The sequence below is a fragment of the Dromiciops gliroides genome, chromosome 2 (genome assembly GCF_019393635.1).
Source record: "Dromiciops gliroides isolate mDroGli1 chromosome 2, mDroGli1.pri, whole genome shotgun sequence".
NCBI lineage: Eukaryota > Metazoa > Chordata > Mammalia > Microbiotheria > Microbiotheriidae > Dromiciops > Dromiciops gliroides.
The window spans coordinates 63,290,813-63,310,284 of record NC_057862.1 but is presented as its reverse complement, the minus strand read 5'-3'; the positions used below and the strand labels follow the sequence as shown (position 1 = coordinate 63,310,284).

Below are 19,472 nucleotides of genomic sequence, written 5' to 3'. Positions count from 1 at the left end.
GGAGGATCTGAGTTAAAATTCGGCCTCAGACACTTGACACTTGCTAGTTGTGTGACGCTGGGCAAGTCACTTAACCCTCATTGCCCTGAAGAAAAAACACAACCAAAAAAACCACACTAAAGAGTGGGTCGTTGCTATGGGGCAGCTAAGTGACACAGTGGATAAAGCATCAGCCCTGGATTCAGAAGGACCTGAGTTCAAAATCTGGCCTCAGACACTTGATACTTGCTAGCTTTGTGATCCTGGGCAAGTCACTTAACCCTCATTGCCCTGCAATAAACAAACAAACAAACAAATAAATAAATAAAATTAAAAAACAAAACAAAGCACCATATGTTGTAGAAAAGGCCTTTTCACCATTGACTTACTTACCACTTGTTCTCCCAGGAAAGTCCCCCAAACACAAAATGTCACAATGACACTTTGAATCCTATGATGACAAAAAGATATTATAAAGACATTTTGCCATTGGACTCATTACCTGTTTTTTTGGCTCTTAGCACAGCCACATTAGGAGCATGTTGAGCTAAAGTTAGGTAAAATGGGGATAATAATAGGATTTACCTCATAATATTGTTGTGAGGATCAGATAAAATATTTTATAAACTTTATAGCAATATATGGGCTAACTATCATTTCTACCGTTATTACTATCACTATTACTAATACAGTGCAAAGTAGAGAAAATATTTAAAAATTCACTGATATTATTTATACTTCTATTGTCAAGGTTAATCGTTTTCCTAATATATTTCATCTTTATTTTTTCATTTGATCTTATTTTTAAAAAATATTTATTCTTGACATTGTTCTAAAAACTTTTGAATTCCCAATTTTCTCCTTCCTACTTGCCCCTCCCTCACTTACTGAGAAGACAAGTAATATGATATTAATTACACATGTGAAATCATGAAAAAAAACCATATTAGCCATATAATCAAAAAGCAAGAAAAATAAAATGAAAAAAATGACACTTCAATTTGCACTCAATTCATAAGTTCTCTCTTTGGAAGTGGACAGCATTTTCCATCATAAGTCCTTTGGAATTGTCTAGAATCATTGTCTTGATCAGAGCATTTAAGCCATATTTGTCTTTATTAAGGTTATTAGTACCTACCTCAAGTCCCAGTTTCTCAGTGACAACTTCTTGGACTATTAGAATCTACATTGACTTCCCTCTGCTCTGAGCTCACGGTTTATATCTATAGTGCCATAAAATCTAGCACATAGTTGTAGTATTTTATTGTTTGTTATTGTTGGAAATGTTTGACAGTATGGAGTTCCCAGGTGGATTTTAAATTTCTTGAGGGCAGGGATAATTTTTTTTATACTACTTTGTATTCTCCTCTACCCTCAACTTGGGTGAGATAAACAAATACTTGTCTACTGGTAGTTTAAAAAGTGCTTAAGTTTTCTTACTTATGTTTCAATTTGTCAAGTTCATTTTTTAGTAGGGATTTAGATTTAGTCTAAGGGCACCTAAGTGGTGCACTGGATAGAGTACTGGGCTTGAAGTCTGGAAGATTCATCTTCCTGAGTTCAAATCTGGCTTCAGACATAAGTTGTGTGACCTTGGGCAAGTCACTTTACCCTGTTTGCCTCAGTTCTTCATCTGTAAAATGAGCTGGAGAAGGAAAGCACAAACAACTTTAGTATCTTTGCCAAGAAAAATCCCAAATGACTGAACAACAAAGGCTTAGCCTAAGGTATAGTATATTACTAGAAATGACAATTATCCTTCACAGTGGAAGTGATTTCAGGTTATTTAGTTGGCTAATTGTTCTACTATATTGTAAACAAAATAACTTAAATTCAAAAATTAATTATTGAACACCTACTATATGCAAGGTATGATAGCAAGTGTTATGAGAAATGCAAAAATGAGTGATACATGGTGCTTGCTCTTAGGAAGCTTGCCATAGAGTAAGCGGGATAAAAGAACCAATATAACCAATAACAACTGTAAGGGGGGCAGGATAAAAGAACCAATATATACCAATAACAATTGTAAGGGGACAGAGCAAGAAAAAAGATGGACTGTCACATTGGAAGACTAACACTAGATAACATTGGAGGTCAGTGTCACTGGATCACAGAGGAGAGTATGGTATAAGGAACCAGGAAATATAGGACAGGACCAGATTATGAAGGACTTTAAAAACAAAACAGGATTGTATATTTGATCCTGGCAGTAATAGGGAACCACTGGAGTTGGTAGAGTGGGGGTGGGGTAGGGTGGTGACATGTTAAGAGCTATACTTTAGGAAGAATATGGACTATTTTAGTCTGACCAATGGTAGAGCCTTCCAAGCTCATATTAGTCTTATGAGCCAAAGATGGACACACTGTACCTTGACCCCAACATAGTGATGTCATTTTGGTCCTCTTCAAGAACAAAGGACAACCAACCAACTTTAGGAAGATCAATTTGACAGTTGAGTGGAGAATGGACTGGAGAGACTCGAGGCAGGGAGACCCACCAGCAGTCTATTTCAATAATCCAGCCATGAGGTGATGAGTACCTGCACCAGGGTCTTGCAATGTTAGAAGAGAGAAGGGGATGTACTTGAGAGAGGCTATGAAGCTATGTATAAGTCATAAGACTTCACAGGCAGGAAATCTTAGAATCATCTGGTGGGATCAGCATCATAGATGTGATTGTATTTAACCATGGTCTTTTAGAATGGATAGGGAGGAGACAACATGTAAATAGCTAAGTATACAGTTTACACACAAGAGTCATTATTTCTTTCTCTATCTATTTTTTTGATTTATCCATACATATCTAGATAGATAGATCTATAGATATCTATATCTAGATAGCTACAGATCTAGATCTAGATATCTAGATACACATCTAGAGATGATACATAGATAGATAGACAGATAGATAGATAGAAGGTAATATGAGAGGAAGGCACTAGTAATTTGGGGTACTGGGAAAGACCCCCTGTAGAAGGTGGGATTAGAGTTGAGTCTTGAAGAAAGCCAGGGAAACTAAAGAGATGGAGGTGAGGGGCTGAACATTGTAGACATGGAGGGCAGCCAGTGCAAAGGCATGGCGATAGGAGATGCAGTGTCCTTTTCAAGGAATAGAAAGCAGGCCAGTTTAGTGAGATAGCAGAGGGAAGGAATCAAGTGCAGGAGTTTTCCACTACAGCAGAGTCAAGTGTCTGGCTCATCTGCTTTAAAGGAAATAAAAATTCCCTCATTATTTTATATAATAATTATGTTCTGTTACCAAGCTTCCCTGTTTTTAGATAACTTTAATTTGAATTTATGGGGCAGTCTACAGAATCCCTCTAAGTATAAGAAGCAATTTGGCACAATGGACACTGCCAGATCTGGAATTGAGAAGACACTGGTATAGTTCTGTCTCAGACACGCTGGCAAATCAGGTCATCTCTCAATGCTTTAGAGAACTCTCTGAGATTAGTTAGAAATTTTAGAGACGGTGCCAACCTGCACTGAAAGGGGGAAGTTCTCCTTACTCCAATGAAATCACATCTAGCCTATATCCTCATCCTTATCTCTAGTTTGTGATATTTACCAATTATATGACCATAATTGAGTCACTTAACCTATCTGAGCCTCAGTTGCCTTATCTATAATCTGAGCCTGTTTCCTCATCTATAAAATGGGAACAGTAGCCCTTGTAATACCGCATAGATTATCTATCTATCTATCTATCTATCTATCTATCTATCTATCTCTCTCTCTCTCTCTCTGTATATACATACACATATGTAAACATATACATACACACATATATCCGCATTGTCTAAGCACTACCTACATGAGTGAGAAAATGTGACTTGAATTGCTGGAGACCCAGATTTTAATAAAATTCTGCCCATGATAAAATACCTTGCAGGTGTGCACTCTGTCCCCAAAGTATTATTTGCTGATTTCTTCCCTCTCCCCCTTTCCACCCTTATCACTGGTTGATTGAGCTATCAACCAATATCAGGTCAACCAAAAGTTTTGGATGATTTTTATTGGTTGTATTACTCATGAGAGTTTGGTTGTGATTGAAAATTTCGCCAGCCAATAATAATAATGGTGGAAAAGGTGGGGGAGGAGTAGCATATCTCATATCCACTAGACAGGAGATTATAGGAATGCTTGAAGATGTGAAACTAACATTTGAACACCCATTCTCCAATGAGGCAACACAGCTTTGGGTTGAGTTGGCCATAGTCAAGGAATGTGGGAACATTTGGCACTTCAGAATTCTTGAACTGTTGCTTAATGTCTCCATTGGCTTCTCTTAAGGAAGTGAGGTTGGGGAGAGGAGAGAACATCCTTGAGGTTCTAACTATATTCTCCTTATACGCAAATGAGACAATACCCCTAAATGCTCAGCTATCATTCTGATTAAGCATTATAGACAAGAAGATAAAAAAAAACTATAGGGGCATCTATTTAGAACTAAAAGGGACTTCAGAGACCAATGGACTTATTTTACAGAGGAGGAAACTGAAGCACACTTTTCCAGAGTTACAACAGTTGTGTTCAAGGCAGGATTTGAACCCAGCTCTTTGTGACAGACCATCATAGCTCATAGATTTAGAGCTGGTGGAGAGCTCACAGATCATCTTGTCAAACTCATTTTTACAGATGAGAAAACTGAGGCCCAAGAAGGCTAAGAGAAATGTGTGAAGTAAATACTTCTCTCCACTTTGCTAGTTCTTAGGAGCCTACTTATATGACACATCTCCAAGGAACATTCTGTTCAAAATTATTTAACCTTCCTGAAATGCCAAATGGGCATGTTTTGCCAGACAGAACTGTCAACATGTTCTACCAGGAAAATCATTTTATTTTGGTTTATTCAGAACTTATTCGAATGACTTTTTGTCTTTGTCTTTACAAGAGACAATTCCCAGAAGGGATTTCCCCTAGAAATGGTCAGGGGAGAGGAAAGTGAGAGAGTGACTCCAAAGCTCGTTTTTATCTCCTCATGAGCCCATCTTGCTATAGCAGATGACACATGGACTGTTGTCTATGACTGCTAAGTGGCACAGACCACCAGGCATGGAGTCAGGAAGACCTAAAGCCAAATCCAGCCTCAACACTTTTTAACTCTGTGACCCTGACCAAGTGCCTTTACTTCTGTCTGACTCAATTCCCTAAACTGTGAAATGTGGATAATAACATCACCTACCTCGCAGGGTTGTTGTGAGGATCAAATGAGATGTTAAAGTGCCAGGCACATGTTAGCATTTAATAAATGTTTGTTTCCATCCTGTGACACCTGCGCAGCTCTGTGACTCTCTCTCTCTCTCTCTCTCTCTCTCTCTCTCTCTCTCTCTCTCTCACTGTTGAACACAGGTGCTAGACTTTATTTTTTATTTGATCATCATCTGGCATGGAGAATGTTTCAGGAAATCTCTGGCTGTTGCAGTCGGGCAGCACACCTTATTCTGCTGTTCTATCATGTGTTTGTTGCTTTAGTCCAGGGTGATTTTTGTCACTGTCCTTTCTTTTCACACACTGCAGCTACTTCTGTTTCTGTCTCATAGGTTCCATCTTAAAAAAAAAAAAAGATGTTGATGCCTTTTGTTACATCACCGCCATTACTAGAAATACTGCCCTCCCTCAGGGATTGAACCCTCTCTTGTAACTAAGGAAAACAGTTAAGCAAAAATGCCTGACAGGGTGACCTTTTCTGCTGAGGGGATCATAGACCTGAGTTGGAAGGGGCCCAGAGGCTATGTAGCCCAGTCCCCCTCACTTTACAGTTGAGGAAATTGAGACACAGAGAGGTAAGTGAGTTGTCCAAGGTGACCCAGAGGGTATTCGTCAGAGGGGACATTTGAACCCAGTTTTTATGACTCTAAAGGCAATTCTATTTCCACTGTACCATGTTAATGGACAGCAGGAAGGTGCAGTTAGATCTCATTATCCGTCCCCTGGGACTGAGGTACACAGACTCTCTCTGAGTTCCTGCTTTGCTTTCAACCATCCTTCAGAGCAAGTCCATTGACTAGTGAATTCCTGAGGAATGGACCAGGCTTCTCCCTATGACCCTTTGGCTAATCCTCTCACATAATTGCCTCTGCAGTGAAGGGCTCTCCTCCCATTTGTGATATTGATAGGCCCTTTGGAACATGTGTCTATGTCGCTCTCTGTCCACATACAAAATCCATCACTGGTATTGAGTGTCTGAAAAGGCTCTGGTTGTTGGGATTCACCTGGAGGAGCCCAGGAGGTATTTTTAGCCCAGTCACTTGGGGAGGGAATATCCCTTGGTCTTAATCTTGATTTATTCACATTGTTGGCATCTTCAGACCACCTTGAATGCTAGGCTTTTTATGGAGTTGCTCACATTAAGCTAGTTTTCAGTGTACAAAACATAACAATAGCCAAGGAGGAATAGGTCTCTGGCTCTGAAATGGAATATTTGAATGGTTGTGTAGAATTCCAGCCATGACAGATGGAAATGTTTCATGAGATGAAGTAAGATTTCTATGGTGGGTTTGTGTCATTTTAGGATAAAATGACTAGTGTTTTTTTAATTGTCCCATGTTGAGATAATCTTCTCAATCCCCCCTCCCAAACCCCGTTACTTCAAAAGTAAGGAAACTGAGACTCACAGAGGTGGTGGGATTTGTCCCAAAATTATACAGCTAGTCTGTGGCTGAGCTGGGATTGGAACCCAGGCCCTCCCTGCCTCCCAACTCAGTGCTATTTCAGGAAGACCTGAGTTCAAATCCAGGCTCAGAGACTTACTGTGTGACCTGGATGAAGTCACTTAACCCCTCAGTTTCCTCATCTGTAAAATGAGCTGGAGAAGGAAGTGGTAACCCACTCCAGTGTCTTTGCCAAGAAAACACCAAATGGGGTCACGGAGAGTCAGACAGACTAATCAATCAAACAACAACAACAAATAAAATCAGGGAAGCTAAATGGTACAGTGAATAGAGCACTGGCCCTGGAGTCAGATGGACCTGAGTTCAAATATGACCTTGGACACTTACTATCTGTGTGACCCTGTGTGGGTCACTTAACCCCGAATGCATTAAAAAAGTGTCCTTTTTTGGGACCCCTTTATCTAGCAGAACGGGACAGGTTACATTTTCTATTCTGTGACTTTGACTCTCTCGAGCTCTACCCTTGCTTCTTTGGGTTTACAGATAGGCACATGGTAACAACAACAACAATGACAACAACAACCATCACAGTGCTAGAGCCTTCCCTCTGTTGATTACCTCCAATTTATCTTGCGTAGATCTTGAGTATACATAGCAGTTTGCTTGTTCTGGCTCCATTAAATTGTGCACTCCTTGAGGGCAAGGACCATTTCTTGCTTTTGCTAGAGCTTAGCACAGTGTCTGGCACATAATAGGTGCTTTTTTTTAGTAGGGCAATGAGGGTTAAGTAACTTGCCCAGAGTCACACAGCTAGTAAGTGTCAAGTGTCTGAGGCCAGGTTTGAACTCAGGTCCTCCTGAATCCAGGGCTGGTGCTTTATCCACTGTACTGCCTAGCTGCCCCCTTGTAATAGGTGCTTAATCAATTCTTGTTGACTAACTAGTTAGTGCTTTCAGTTTTGCAAAGAACTTTAACAGTTTTATTTTATTTTACCTTTATCACAAACCTGGGAGATAGGTACTATCATTACCCCAGATCAGTCATCCATTTCTTGTCTTGGTTTTAGTTTGTGCCTAACTTTATCTTATACAAAAGAGGCAGAGAGAAGATATTTCCCTGGAGGTATAAATGAAAGAGGGGAAAAAAAGGTAGGGACCCTAGCCAGGGTTAGGAATTGAGCAAGGCCATCCTGTGTTCACTTGGGGAACTGGCCTCTGTCCAGCTCACCTGTGAAATGTGTATCAGCTCATAATCTGCTTTTCCTCCCCCACAGGCTTTGACTTCAAGACCTGCAATGTGCTAGTAGCCCTGGAACAACAATCTTCAGATATTGCTCAGTGCGTGCATTTAGACAGAAATGAAGAAGATGTTGGTGCTGGAGATCAGGTGACTAAGTATTATTAACCTTAGCAAAGCCATAATTCAGTCCTGGTTAGTCAATTATTCTGTATGTTCATTCCAGAAAGGAAATGGGCTCTGTTTTTTAGAATACCTCAATTATTTGAATTTCCTAACTATTGATACCACATTGTGTTTGCTTTCTCTGTGTTATTTCTATCCAGTTACAAATTGTGGGGCAAGCCCAGTAGGTGACAGTATTGCCAACAACTTTTCCTTCTCCTTCTCCCTCCACCCCCATCCTATCAAATAAACTTCTCTCATTGATTTCCAAAGTGCCTTAGGACTTGGGAAGAACCTTCAGGCTTTGTATAAGCGGATATTGCTTCTTCTCTTTTTCAGTTCTTGTTGTCCTCCATCAAAGAAAGATTGATTTACTATGAGGTATTTGCAGTTGGATAGATGGCAATTAACATGAGTATGGTCTGATGGACAGACCTCTGAGAGAGTATTTATAAGTAATACAAAATAAGCTTAATAAAATTTCAAAGGTCAGAATCACCATAAAAATCTCATGTTACATCAAACACAGGATACTGAGGTGTGCTGAAGCCAATGCTTACTGGCTATTGAGGATCAATTGTTAAATTTTCAGTGTGAACATTTACACATTGAAAACTGGCAAATGCTACAAATCAGGGCTTGATTTGCTTGTGGATTGACTAGACTTAAGATAGTGCTGGAGAAAATGTTAATAATGCAGGTTAAACTAAAAATATGTCATGTGTACTTTTCCCCCAGAGAGCTGGTTATTAAATGCTTACCAGCATACTTCTTATTGTAGAGCATGAGAAACTAATAAACTCATATGATATATGTGATCTCTATATAGAGAAGGCAGTATGGTATAAGAGTATGCATATTGGCGTCCATAGGGACCTGAATTTGAATCCTGCCTTAGATATTTATGAGCTGGATGATCATGGGAAAGTCACTTAGCTTCTCTGACATTCAATTTCCTCTTCTTAAAATGGGGATAATAATAGCACATATCTCATAGAGTTGTTTTGAGGGTCAAGTGAGATGATGTATATAAAATGCTTCCCACAACTTAAATCAGTATGTAAGTGTAAGCTTTTATTATTATAAGAATTAGCATGGCATGGTGGAGAGAAAGGTCAACTTGCAGGCAGACTTGGGTTCATAGTTCTGCCTATGTAACCCTGGGCAAATCACTTAATTTCTCAGAATTGTAAATAACTCTCTAAGGCTCTAAGTTGAAGACAAAGTGCCAACCTGCTTTGGCAGAGGGAGTTTCCCCATCTGGCCATTTATCTTTGGCAGAATAGCAGAACAATGAGCAAATAGTTTAAATCAAAGAAGACTTCAATCTAGAAGTAGCTGGTTCTAAATTATAAATTAGAGCAAATCCAAAAGTTTTATGTGTTTGACGCAGTTTCTATGATAAATCCTCCTACTTACTGTGTAGGAAACTCAGCTGGGTGGGTTGTGGTAATTGATGTCTAATACAGGGCTCAGACCACTATTTGCATTATCTGTAATTGTGGGATCACTGAGAGATTGAGAAGGAATGGTCAGATGGAAGAAAGCAATGCCAGAAAGATCCAGGAAGGAGAGACTCTTTAAGGGATATGGTCAGCAGTAGCAGACATTGCAGAGAAAACAAGAAGGATGAGAACTGAGAAAAGAAAACTAGATGGAGCAAATAAATGATCTTTGGTGACCTTACAGAGAAGTTTTGATAAAAGGGTGGGATCAGAATCCAGATTACAAGAGCCTGAGAGGTGACAGGGAAATAAGAAAGTAGAGGCAATGCAAATAAAAAGCTTTTCTTTCTTGGAGTTTGTGAAAAAAGACGAGAGAGAGATGTGTGAAGATCTATTTAAAAATAGATAATGAAGAAAAAAGTCCATACATTCTTTTGCACTGAAATCTGGATATTTGGTATATATTATATTTAGTTCCAAAAGCATAAATAAGAAGAGAGGGGAACATAATGTCATAGCAAAATACTGGAGCTAAAACTGCTTCCCAACTGGTAGTGGATCTGACTTGGAAAGTTCAAAGTGAAATGGAATGCAGTTGAATAGCGCCCAAGTATAAGTTAGAGGATGCTCAATAGGGCTGTGAGTCTCTAGAGGAATTTAGATATTAAATTAGTCATTATTTCCTGGTTGTATATTTCTCAGCCTATGGCCCTTTTAGAGCTGGGTGAATGGTCCACAATCTCTGTTCGGGTTTCTTTCTCAGAATCTGGTTTCTTAAGCTTATAACACTAATCCATGTCAAGTTGTTCAATTTCTCATTCCACTCATGGATAATGGACAGTAATGTCCAAATAAAAAAAAATCCTTTTGTAATTTTATTAGAAAACAAAAAGAGCATTTCTCAATTCTAATGGAATTTCAAAATCTACAAGGGTCAGCTTTGAGGGTTAAATTAAGAATTCAAGAAGCTCAAATGTTGTAGCATGAAATTCTTTTTTGGGGGGGCATCATCCACACCTATGTGTTTATAGATATAAATGACTCTAAATTTATATTTGGTTGGTTTGAGACTGAATGGATTCCCATGTTTTCAAAATGAGCTCCCTCTTTTAAGAAGCACCATGTCCATTAAGACACCAATTATTTTCTTTTTCATCCAGTTATTAACCATACTTTACATTTATATGAACTTAATGCCTCCCTCAGTGTATGGCCTTCTTTGTCAATTACTTTGAGAATGGGGACATTTTGGCAGGACTTGTTAAGGAACCTGGGAGGAATTATCTGGAGCAAGGAGCCAATTAACCCCAGGGTACAACCACATATAGTTGGGATACTGACATGTTCTTTTTTCCTCTCCCTTTCTTCTTTTTGATGTAGGGTTTGATGTTTGGCTATGCCACAGATGAGACAGAAGAATGTATGCCTCTCACCATTATACTTGCTCATAAGCTCAATGCCCGGTTGGCAGATCTGAGGCGCACAGGGGTTCTTCCCTGGCTAAGACCCGACTCCAAAACTCAGGTAACTCTTCTTTTGATTGTCTATAGAGGGCCACTGACCAGCAATTTCAACATTCTCAAACTTTGCTTAAATTTTGTCCCTCACCAGGTTAAAATGGTATACTTAGAGACACAGATTAATTTTTAACATATTTTCATTATGAAATTAACATTTATCCTCAACTCGAACATTTCAGCATACAAATAACAGAAGAGAGCTGGCTCCAATTGATTGGGGGCAATCTTCTTTCACTCCTGAGATGAGGTGGAGGTGGTGAGTGAGGTGTTAGAGCCCTTGAGATGTAGTTGTACCAGGCTACCCTAGAGAATTAGGAGAAAAGGCTGTAGAATGGTGGGGCTCTCTCCAGTCATACTACTACTACTACTACTACTACTACTACTACTACTACTACTACTACTACTACTACTACTACTACTACTACTATTACTACTACTACTACTACTACTACTACTACTACTACTACTGCTGCTGCTGCTGCTGCTGCTACTGCTACTGTTACCACCTAGCATTTATCTAGAAATTATGTAGAGTCTTCACAGCACTTTGTGTATGTTATTATACTTGATCTTTACAATAGCCCTGCAAGGCAGATGCTATTATTATCTCCATTTTGCAGATGAGACTGAGGGAGGTTAAGTGACATGCTCAGGGTCACATAGCTGGTACATTTATGAAAAAAGATTTGAACTTAGCTCTGTCTGATTCAAAATCCTGAGTTCTATATACTATACCACCTTGCTGCCAAACTTGGTAGTCACTTAGAAGAGGGGGATGGAACACAGGGAGGTGATACTCAAGAAAAGGGTAGGATACCCATTTTATAGCTGAGTTGGACAGGCAGCATGGAAGTATAGACTGCCTCTATTTGGGTGTGGTTGCATTGGACAACTCCCAGGATGAGTTGTAGGGAGGAGGTGCAGGAGAGTTTGAGATCCCTTATTAGGGGTCCTCATGATAGAATTTGAGTACTAGGATAGAAGTGGCTCCCTGCTGTTACAGTGGCACTGGACACCTTCAAAAGAGATTAGAGGAGGCAAGGAAGTAATTAGGAGTTTGGTAGTGGGAAGGAATCCTAACAGTGTCTCATGGGTCAACATCAGCAGAGGGCTAAGAGTGTCTAGGATGGCTTATTGGAGAATCATTGTAGCTCCCTTGTCCCAAAATGTTGGTGCCAGAGACTTCCTAGGCACTAATTCCAGTTTCTTTTCTTCATTCTCATCCTCCTTGACTTCTCTGTAGCCCGTACTATTGACCACTTCTTTCTTAGAACTTTCTTTCTTTGGCCTCTATGACACTACTCTATCTTTTTTCTTATCTCTGACCATTCTGTCTCCTTCCTTGGTTTTCTTTCCCCTATCAGAACTATAACTAACCTCTGTAATTATTTTTTTAATCACGTGTGTTCAAAATTTTGGAGTCACCTTGGATATAATTTTCTTCTTTCTCCTGATATTTAGTCACTAAATATTGGCAATTTCCCTTTGAAATGAGTCTCAGATTCATCCCTTTCTTTATATTGTGACTGCCATTATACAGATCTTAGCCTTCATCAACCGACTCTTGTATCAGTACAATAGCTTACTACCTAGTCTTTCTACAGTCAATCTCACCTTCTGCCAGGCAGCTAGGTGGCATCATGAGAAAAACCTGAGCCTGAGTCCTGCCTCAGCCACTTACTAGCTATATGACCCTGGGGAGGTCACTTAAAACTCTCTGTGGCTCAGTTTCCTCATCTGTAAAATAAGGGAGTTGGAGTCAGTTGCTTCTAAAGTCACTTCTAGTTTTAAGCTATGATTCTATGGTTCCCTCAGATCCATTCTGCATACAGCCATTAGATTGGATTCCCTAAAGTATGACTTCATAATTTCATATCTCTGCTCAAAAATCTTCAGTGGTTCCCTCTCTCCCATTAAATAAAGATCAAGTGATTTAGTTGGACATTCAGGTTCTTAGGCAATGAATCCCAATCTACCTTCCAAATATGATGATCTACTCTTCCACATGATCCCTTCACTGTATATCTTGAACATGCTTTTTTGTAAATACCTTTCTCCTTGCCTGAAACACTTCCCTTCTTTTGGCTATCTATAGATTTTTTTTTGCAGGAGGGGGTGGGGTGGGCAGGCAATGAGGGTTAAGTGACTTGGCCAGGGTCACACAGCTAGTAAGTGTCAAGTGTCTGAGGCTAGATTTGAACTTAGGTCCTCCTGAATCCAGGGTTGGTGCTTTATACCATGAGCCACTTAGCTGCCCCCTGTCTATCAAATTCTTACCCATCCTTCAGAATTTAAGTCCTTATTTCTTGGTGAAGCATCCTCTGACCTGATCAGCCCAGTGTAATATTTGCCTCTTTTGACCTGCTATACCATTTATTATTTGTCATGAAAATGACTCATCCATGTTCTGCCTTCCATTTTAGGTATTTTAAGTATGTGTGTGTGTGTGTGTGTGTGTGTGTGTGTGTGTGTGTGTGTGTTTCACCAACTAGATTTTTGAGGGCAGAGATCATTTTACATTTCTTTTTGTCATCCATAGTACCTGGCCCAGAGTTTTGCATATTGTACTACTCAATAAACACTTTGGATTTGGTTTTGTGCCCTAGCAGCAGGCACTTCGCCACCTTGCCTCTGGGCAGAATTTTGAGGACAAACTTTTTAATTGATTGATACAATGGGCATCAATGTATATGCTGCTTAAAAGACAATGCATGAAATCTTCACTAGAAATTGCATCAGCAGTGGGGATTTAAAAAAAAAAAAGTCATTCTCAATTTCCTTCCTTTTGGGAGAGTAACATGGAGGAGAGATCAGAATAAGAAATTTAAAATATATTTTTTATTGTACCAAGTAAAATTGACAAATAGATGTCTGATTTTAGCTAGATGTACAGATATTGAAATAGAATGGGATTCACAGAGAAGGGAATCTTGGAATTGAACTGTAAAGAAATAAGTTGATCCACCTGAGTTTTCCTTTTCCTTGGGTGATGGATGGGAAAATTAAATGTATACTTGCAGTGCATTTAGTAGGAGGGGATTATCCATTTTACTTGTATAAGAAAGCAAATTACCTCCTTTGCTCCCGTGCTGAGAAATGGAATGTTCCTGGATCTGGAAAGGAGAGAGAGAAAGGGCAAACATTGATGCAAAGCCAAGTTCCTTCTGGATTTACACTTCCCTGAGGACATGAAAGATCCACATACACATTTTTTTGGGCCAAGGCTTGTAAGGCTTATTTGCCTTCTCAGTCAATTGCAACACCACTGAATTACCATTCAGTATTTGTGCCAGGATAGGTTGTTCCAAAGATTCCTGAAAGGGGATTTTCTCCATCTAGAAATTAGACATTTGACAGTGGTAGCTTCTCTACCAACATTCTATTCATGATACGTTTCCATTTTCAATCAAGAATTTTTTGGTAGTACAGGTTTTTTTTTAGTGAGGCAATTGGGGTTAAGTGACTTGCCCAGGGTCACACAGCTAGTAAGTGTTAAGTGTCTGAGGCCGGATTTGAACTCACGTACTCCTGACTCCAGGGCCGGTGCTCTATCCACTGCACCATCTAGCTGCCCCTAGTAGTACAGGTTTGAAGTCAAGAATACAAGATTCAGGTGGCAGCTAGGTGGCACAGTGACACTGGATTCAGGAAGACCTGAGTTCAAATCTGGCCTCAGACACTTGACACTTACTAGCTGTGTGACCCTAGGCAAGTCACTTAACCCTCATTACCCCGAAAAAAAAAAACCCAAACCAAAAAACAAACAAAAACAAAGCCCAGAAACAACAAACACAAAAAAGAAGACAAGATTCAAATCCTACCTCTAACAACACCTACTATCTGTGTGAACTTGATGGAGTCTTTTGTTTTGTTTTTGTTTTTGTTTTGCGGGGCAATTGGGGTTAAGTGACTTGCCCAAGGTCACACAGCTAGTAAATGTTTAAGTGTCTGAGGCCGGATTTGAACTCAGGTCCTCCTGAATCCAGGGCCGGTGCTCTATCCACTGTGCCACCTAGCTGCCCCTTGATGGACTCTTTTAACCTCCCTGGGACTCAGTTTCCTCATCTGTAAAATGTCTTGATGCCTTCTGTGGTCACTTACAACTCTAGATATATGATCCTTTAATAATTCCTTCTTTCTGAACAGCATTGTGCTGCTTCTTATTGATGATCAGATAACAGAAGGAATGCCTGAGAGTATTGTGGTTGGTCAGTCGCTTCAGTCATGTTCCATTCTTTGTTAACCCATTTGGGGTTTTCTTGGAGTCTTTGGCCATTTCCTTCTCCAGCTCATTTTACAGATGAGGAAACTGAGGCAAACAGCATTAAGTGACTTGCTCCATCATATCAAGTCTACTCAGACATAAGTTTTAAGCATGATTCTGCATGAAGGCTGAAACACAGACTTCTCAAGCTCCTTTTCCCAGCCCTAGGACTTGGAGATAGTGCCCTTGTCACACGGGAATTTAAAAGATAATGCAATCACAGATTTAAATTCCTTAGAGGTCATGAAGTCCAACATCATTTTATAAATGAGGAAACTGAGGTTCAAAGTGTTGATGGGACTTGCTCAACATCACACAAGTGGTAAGTTGCCAGGCCAGGATTCAAACCCAGGGCCTCTGCCTTCAAATCCAGCATTCTTTCAGTGAGTATATATGTGTGTGTGTGTGTGTGTGTGTGTGTGTATATTTTTTTTGGGGGGGGCAATGAGGGTTAAGTGACTTGTCCAGGGTCACATAGCTAGTAAGTGTCAAGTGCTGAGGCCAGATTTGAACTCAGGTCCTCCTGAATCCAGGGTTGGTGTTTTATCCAATGTGCCACCTAGCTGTCCCTAAGTCCATACTTCTAAATAGGCAAATGTTGGGGTGTGGGGGAAGTTTCCAGCATCTAGGAAACTTTTTAGTCTTTGTGAGTCTTCACAAAGTCTTCACTGAGTCATGAAATCAACAGCTTCCATCCTTGACCCAGATCCAGTACTGCCTCCTCCAGGAAGCCCCCTTGGCCAGTCCAGACCTGTTTCAGGCACATTCATTTTGATTTTCAGCTTTTTGAGGGCAGGGGCCAATTTATATTTTCATCTCTTCTCCAGTATCTAATACCATAGTGGGTACTCAGTACCTGCTTTTTGATTGGTTGATGTTTTGGGTGCCCTGGGAAAATTTTGTGCTATAAATCCCTCTTCCAATGAATTGCTTATCCTTGCATGGATAGCTCTGTAGATAAAATGGGTGGGATTAAGACTAATTGTTGAGGGGGCAGCTAGGTGGCAAAGTGGATAAAACACCAACCCTGGATTCAGGAGGACCCGAGTTCAAATCTGGCCTCAGACACTTGAAACTTACTAGCTGTGTGACCCTAAGCAAGTCACTTAACCCTCATTGCCCTGCAAAAAACAAATAAAAAACAGAACAAACCAAGACTAAGTGTTGAATGTCTCCAATTAAAGTATAGGTATCAGCAGCAGGTGGGAGAGATCTCCCTTTTGTTAATGGAGACTCCTGAAATTGTATTATGCTTAGATGAAAAGCTGCCCCTGAACATAAACATGAAAGTGCTTTTATGATGATTAAAAGGTGGGATGGTTCTGAGGTTTCTTCCCCAATCCATGCCACTGCCTGATGCCTGAGGGAGGATATAATTGTCACTAGTTTTACTACAGCTAATGAAGGTCTGTTCCTAGGAGTTGTTGGGGGTAGAATATGTATGTATTATCATCAGAGGTTTCTTTTTATATCCTGGACCAGCGTACCATGAGACCCTTTTCCTCAAGATCCTCACCTGTTGGGGAGTCTCAGACTTTTGTTTCCTCTTCTTCCATAACCAAGATGCTAGATGATGGAAATTCAGCATCCACTTTTTCTGTGCTTTTGTGCCTTTGGCCTGACTTACCCAGTTCTCAAGCAACTCCTTGCCTGTCACATAGTGATGCCCACTTCTTGGGAAGTGTAGACACAACTTCATGACCCAGAGTGCCCGGGAAATCCAGAATATTTGGACTTGAGTATTAGGGAACAGCTAAGCATTCTATTTAAGATACTTGCAGTTAAGATAGCAAATATGGGTATGGCAGATGCAGCTTCAGTCCTTGACTATGAAGGGTACATGGGGGTACATCAGGTGTTAGAGGATTGGAGCTATTAACCTTCTATTAAATGTAATTTTCCATCTTACTTGTGACTCAATGGTAAAAAGCCTTATATTGAAAGAAATGCCACTGAAGGTCTAAAAGAATGGGAAGAAAGAACCTACCTAGTTTAATAATAATAATAATAATAATAATAATAATAATAATAATAATAATAATAATAATGACAGCTAGGTAGATAGAGGGGATAAAGTGCTGGGTTTGGAGTCAGGAAGACTCATCTTCCTGAGTTCAAATCTGGCCATAGACACCCATGAGCTGTGTGACCCTGAACAAGTCATTTAATCCTAAGTTTCTTCATCTGTAAAATGATCAGGAGAAGGAAATGGACAACCATTCCAGCATTTTTGTCACGGAAACACCAAATGGGGTCTCAAAGTGATGGACAGGTCTAAAATGACTGAACAAGAACAACAAATTAATAAGGATAATTCAATTAATTTATGCAAATTGCTTGCAATTTATGGTTAATTAATATAACTCTATAGCAATAATTTGTCATTAAATATTTATCAAATGCATTTGTCTGTTATTTTCATTGTACCTTTAAACTTTGTTCTTATGGGTGCCACTGCATTATTGGAAGAGTCTCACAGAGCCTTGTATTTAGTGCATACTAGCTAAGTGCTTGGTGAATTGAGTTGAATTTATTCAGGGTGGTCACTTCCTTCAGTAATGCAGATCAGAACTCATCCATATCTTAGTGGACAAGTAGGATCTTGGGATTTGCTGTGTTGAGTAATATCTATCACTTTGGGTTCACCCCTTCTGCTTACTAGCTGTTTGACCTGGGGCAAGTCATTTCACCTCTGCTGATCTCACTTTCTTCATCTGTAAAATGGTGATGATAATAGCCCCTACAACCAAGGTTGTTGTGTAGATAAAATAGTGACATTTGCAAAATACCTTGTAAACTTTAAAGTGCTATATAATTGCAAACTATTGTAGTATTGTTAGCAGTGGTGATAGTATGTTAAATTTAACCAGGCTGACTCTTGGATAACAGAAATGCAGTATGGTATCCTGTTGTTTCCACCTTGGTAGGACCTGATACACTTGATCCTTTATTTTTGAATGAGAACACTGGGTTACCTTCCTGCCATAATGAGACATGAAAGAAGAGGAACTTGCGTACTTAGCCTTCATAATTTGTAACCCACAAGGCACCAATACATAGCCTGGTCCTCTGCTTACAACATGGAAGGAACATGAGTGATAACCACCTTGTTTTTTCTCCATGCAGGTCACTGTCCAGTACATGCAGGACAATGGGGCTGTCATTCCAGTGCGCATTCACACCATTGTGATCTCTGTGCAGCACAATGAGGACATCACACTGGAGGACATGCGCCAGGCTCTAAAGGACCAAGTGATCCAAGCTGTGGTGCCTTCAAAATATCTGGATGAAAAGACAATTTACCACCTGCAGCCCAGTGGGCGTTTTGTCATTGGTGGGCCACAGGTGCCTTATATATCTTCATGTCCTAGCATCCAAATCAGGCCTTGTTGATTCTGTTCCATAGCACAGGTTGAACATTGGTTTTATCTATCTATCTATCTATCTATCTACTCATCCACTTACCCACCCACTCACCCATCCATCCATCCATCCATCCATCCATCCATCCATCCATCCATCCATCCATCCATCCATCCATCATCCATCCATCATCTATCTATCTATCTATCTATCTATCTATCTATCTATCTATCTATCTATCTATCTATCTATCCATCCATCTACTTATTTACCTCTCCATCTATCCATCATTAAAAGAGATATTTAAGTGCTTTGTAAACTTTAAAGCTATTCTTATTATCATCTATTTTGCAATGAATGAAAATCTGCTCACCCTCTCTCCCACATTGATCTTTTTTTTTTTGGAATAAAAGAAAAACAACCCCTCTATTTTTGAAGCAAAGATGCATAGTCAAGAAAAACAAATTCACATGCCCACATGTATGTCCAAGGAGGCACAGGAGTTGATTTGGGGTGGCTCAGTGGGGTCTGCCTCTAGCTAAAGTTGCTAATTTATTTTTGCTGCCCCTCAAGCTCTACTTTTTGAAATCCCAGGAATAAGCCTATACCTTCTTCCACTTAACCTTTATTTACCTCAGTTTGCTCAAACCTTCTGGTCCTTGTAGGCAGCTATCATGTCCACTTTAATCATCTCTTCTCTAAGGTAAACCATCCCTAGTTCTTTCAATATCTTGGCTCCATTGTTTATGTGATTGGGTATGTGATTAAATAATTCCATCCCTCTAAGGTTTAGTTTCTCATCTGCCAAAAAAAGAGATATTCTATTTCCCTTCCCATGGAAAAAATGCTTTGTAGAGTATTAAGGGGCTATATGAACTTTAAT

The 19,472-nt window shown here is 39.8% G+C and overlaps 1 protein-coding gene across 1 annotated transcript in view; it reads left to right on the top strand.

The window, feature by feature from the left end:
* The window catches only part of MAT1A (methionine adenosyltransferase 1A), a 41,718-nt gene that overhangs the window by 13,051 nt on the left and 9,195 nt on the right, over positions 1-19,472 (top strand). Inside the window, exons 4-6 of the mRNA XM_043982960.1 lie at positions 7,870-7,982; positions 10,823-10,966; positions 18,353-18,571. Of these exons, the coding sequence (XP_043838895.1) occupies positions 7,870-7,982; positions 10,823-10,966; positions 18,353-18,571 (476 nt within the window). The remainder of the gene's footprint in view (positions 1-7,869; positions 7,983-10,822; positions 10,967-18,352; positions 18,572-19,472) is intronic.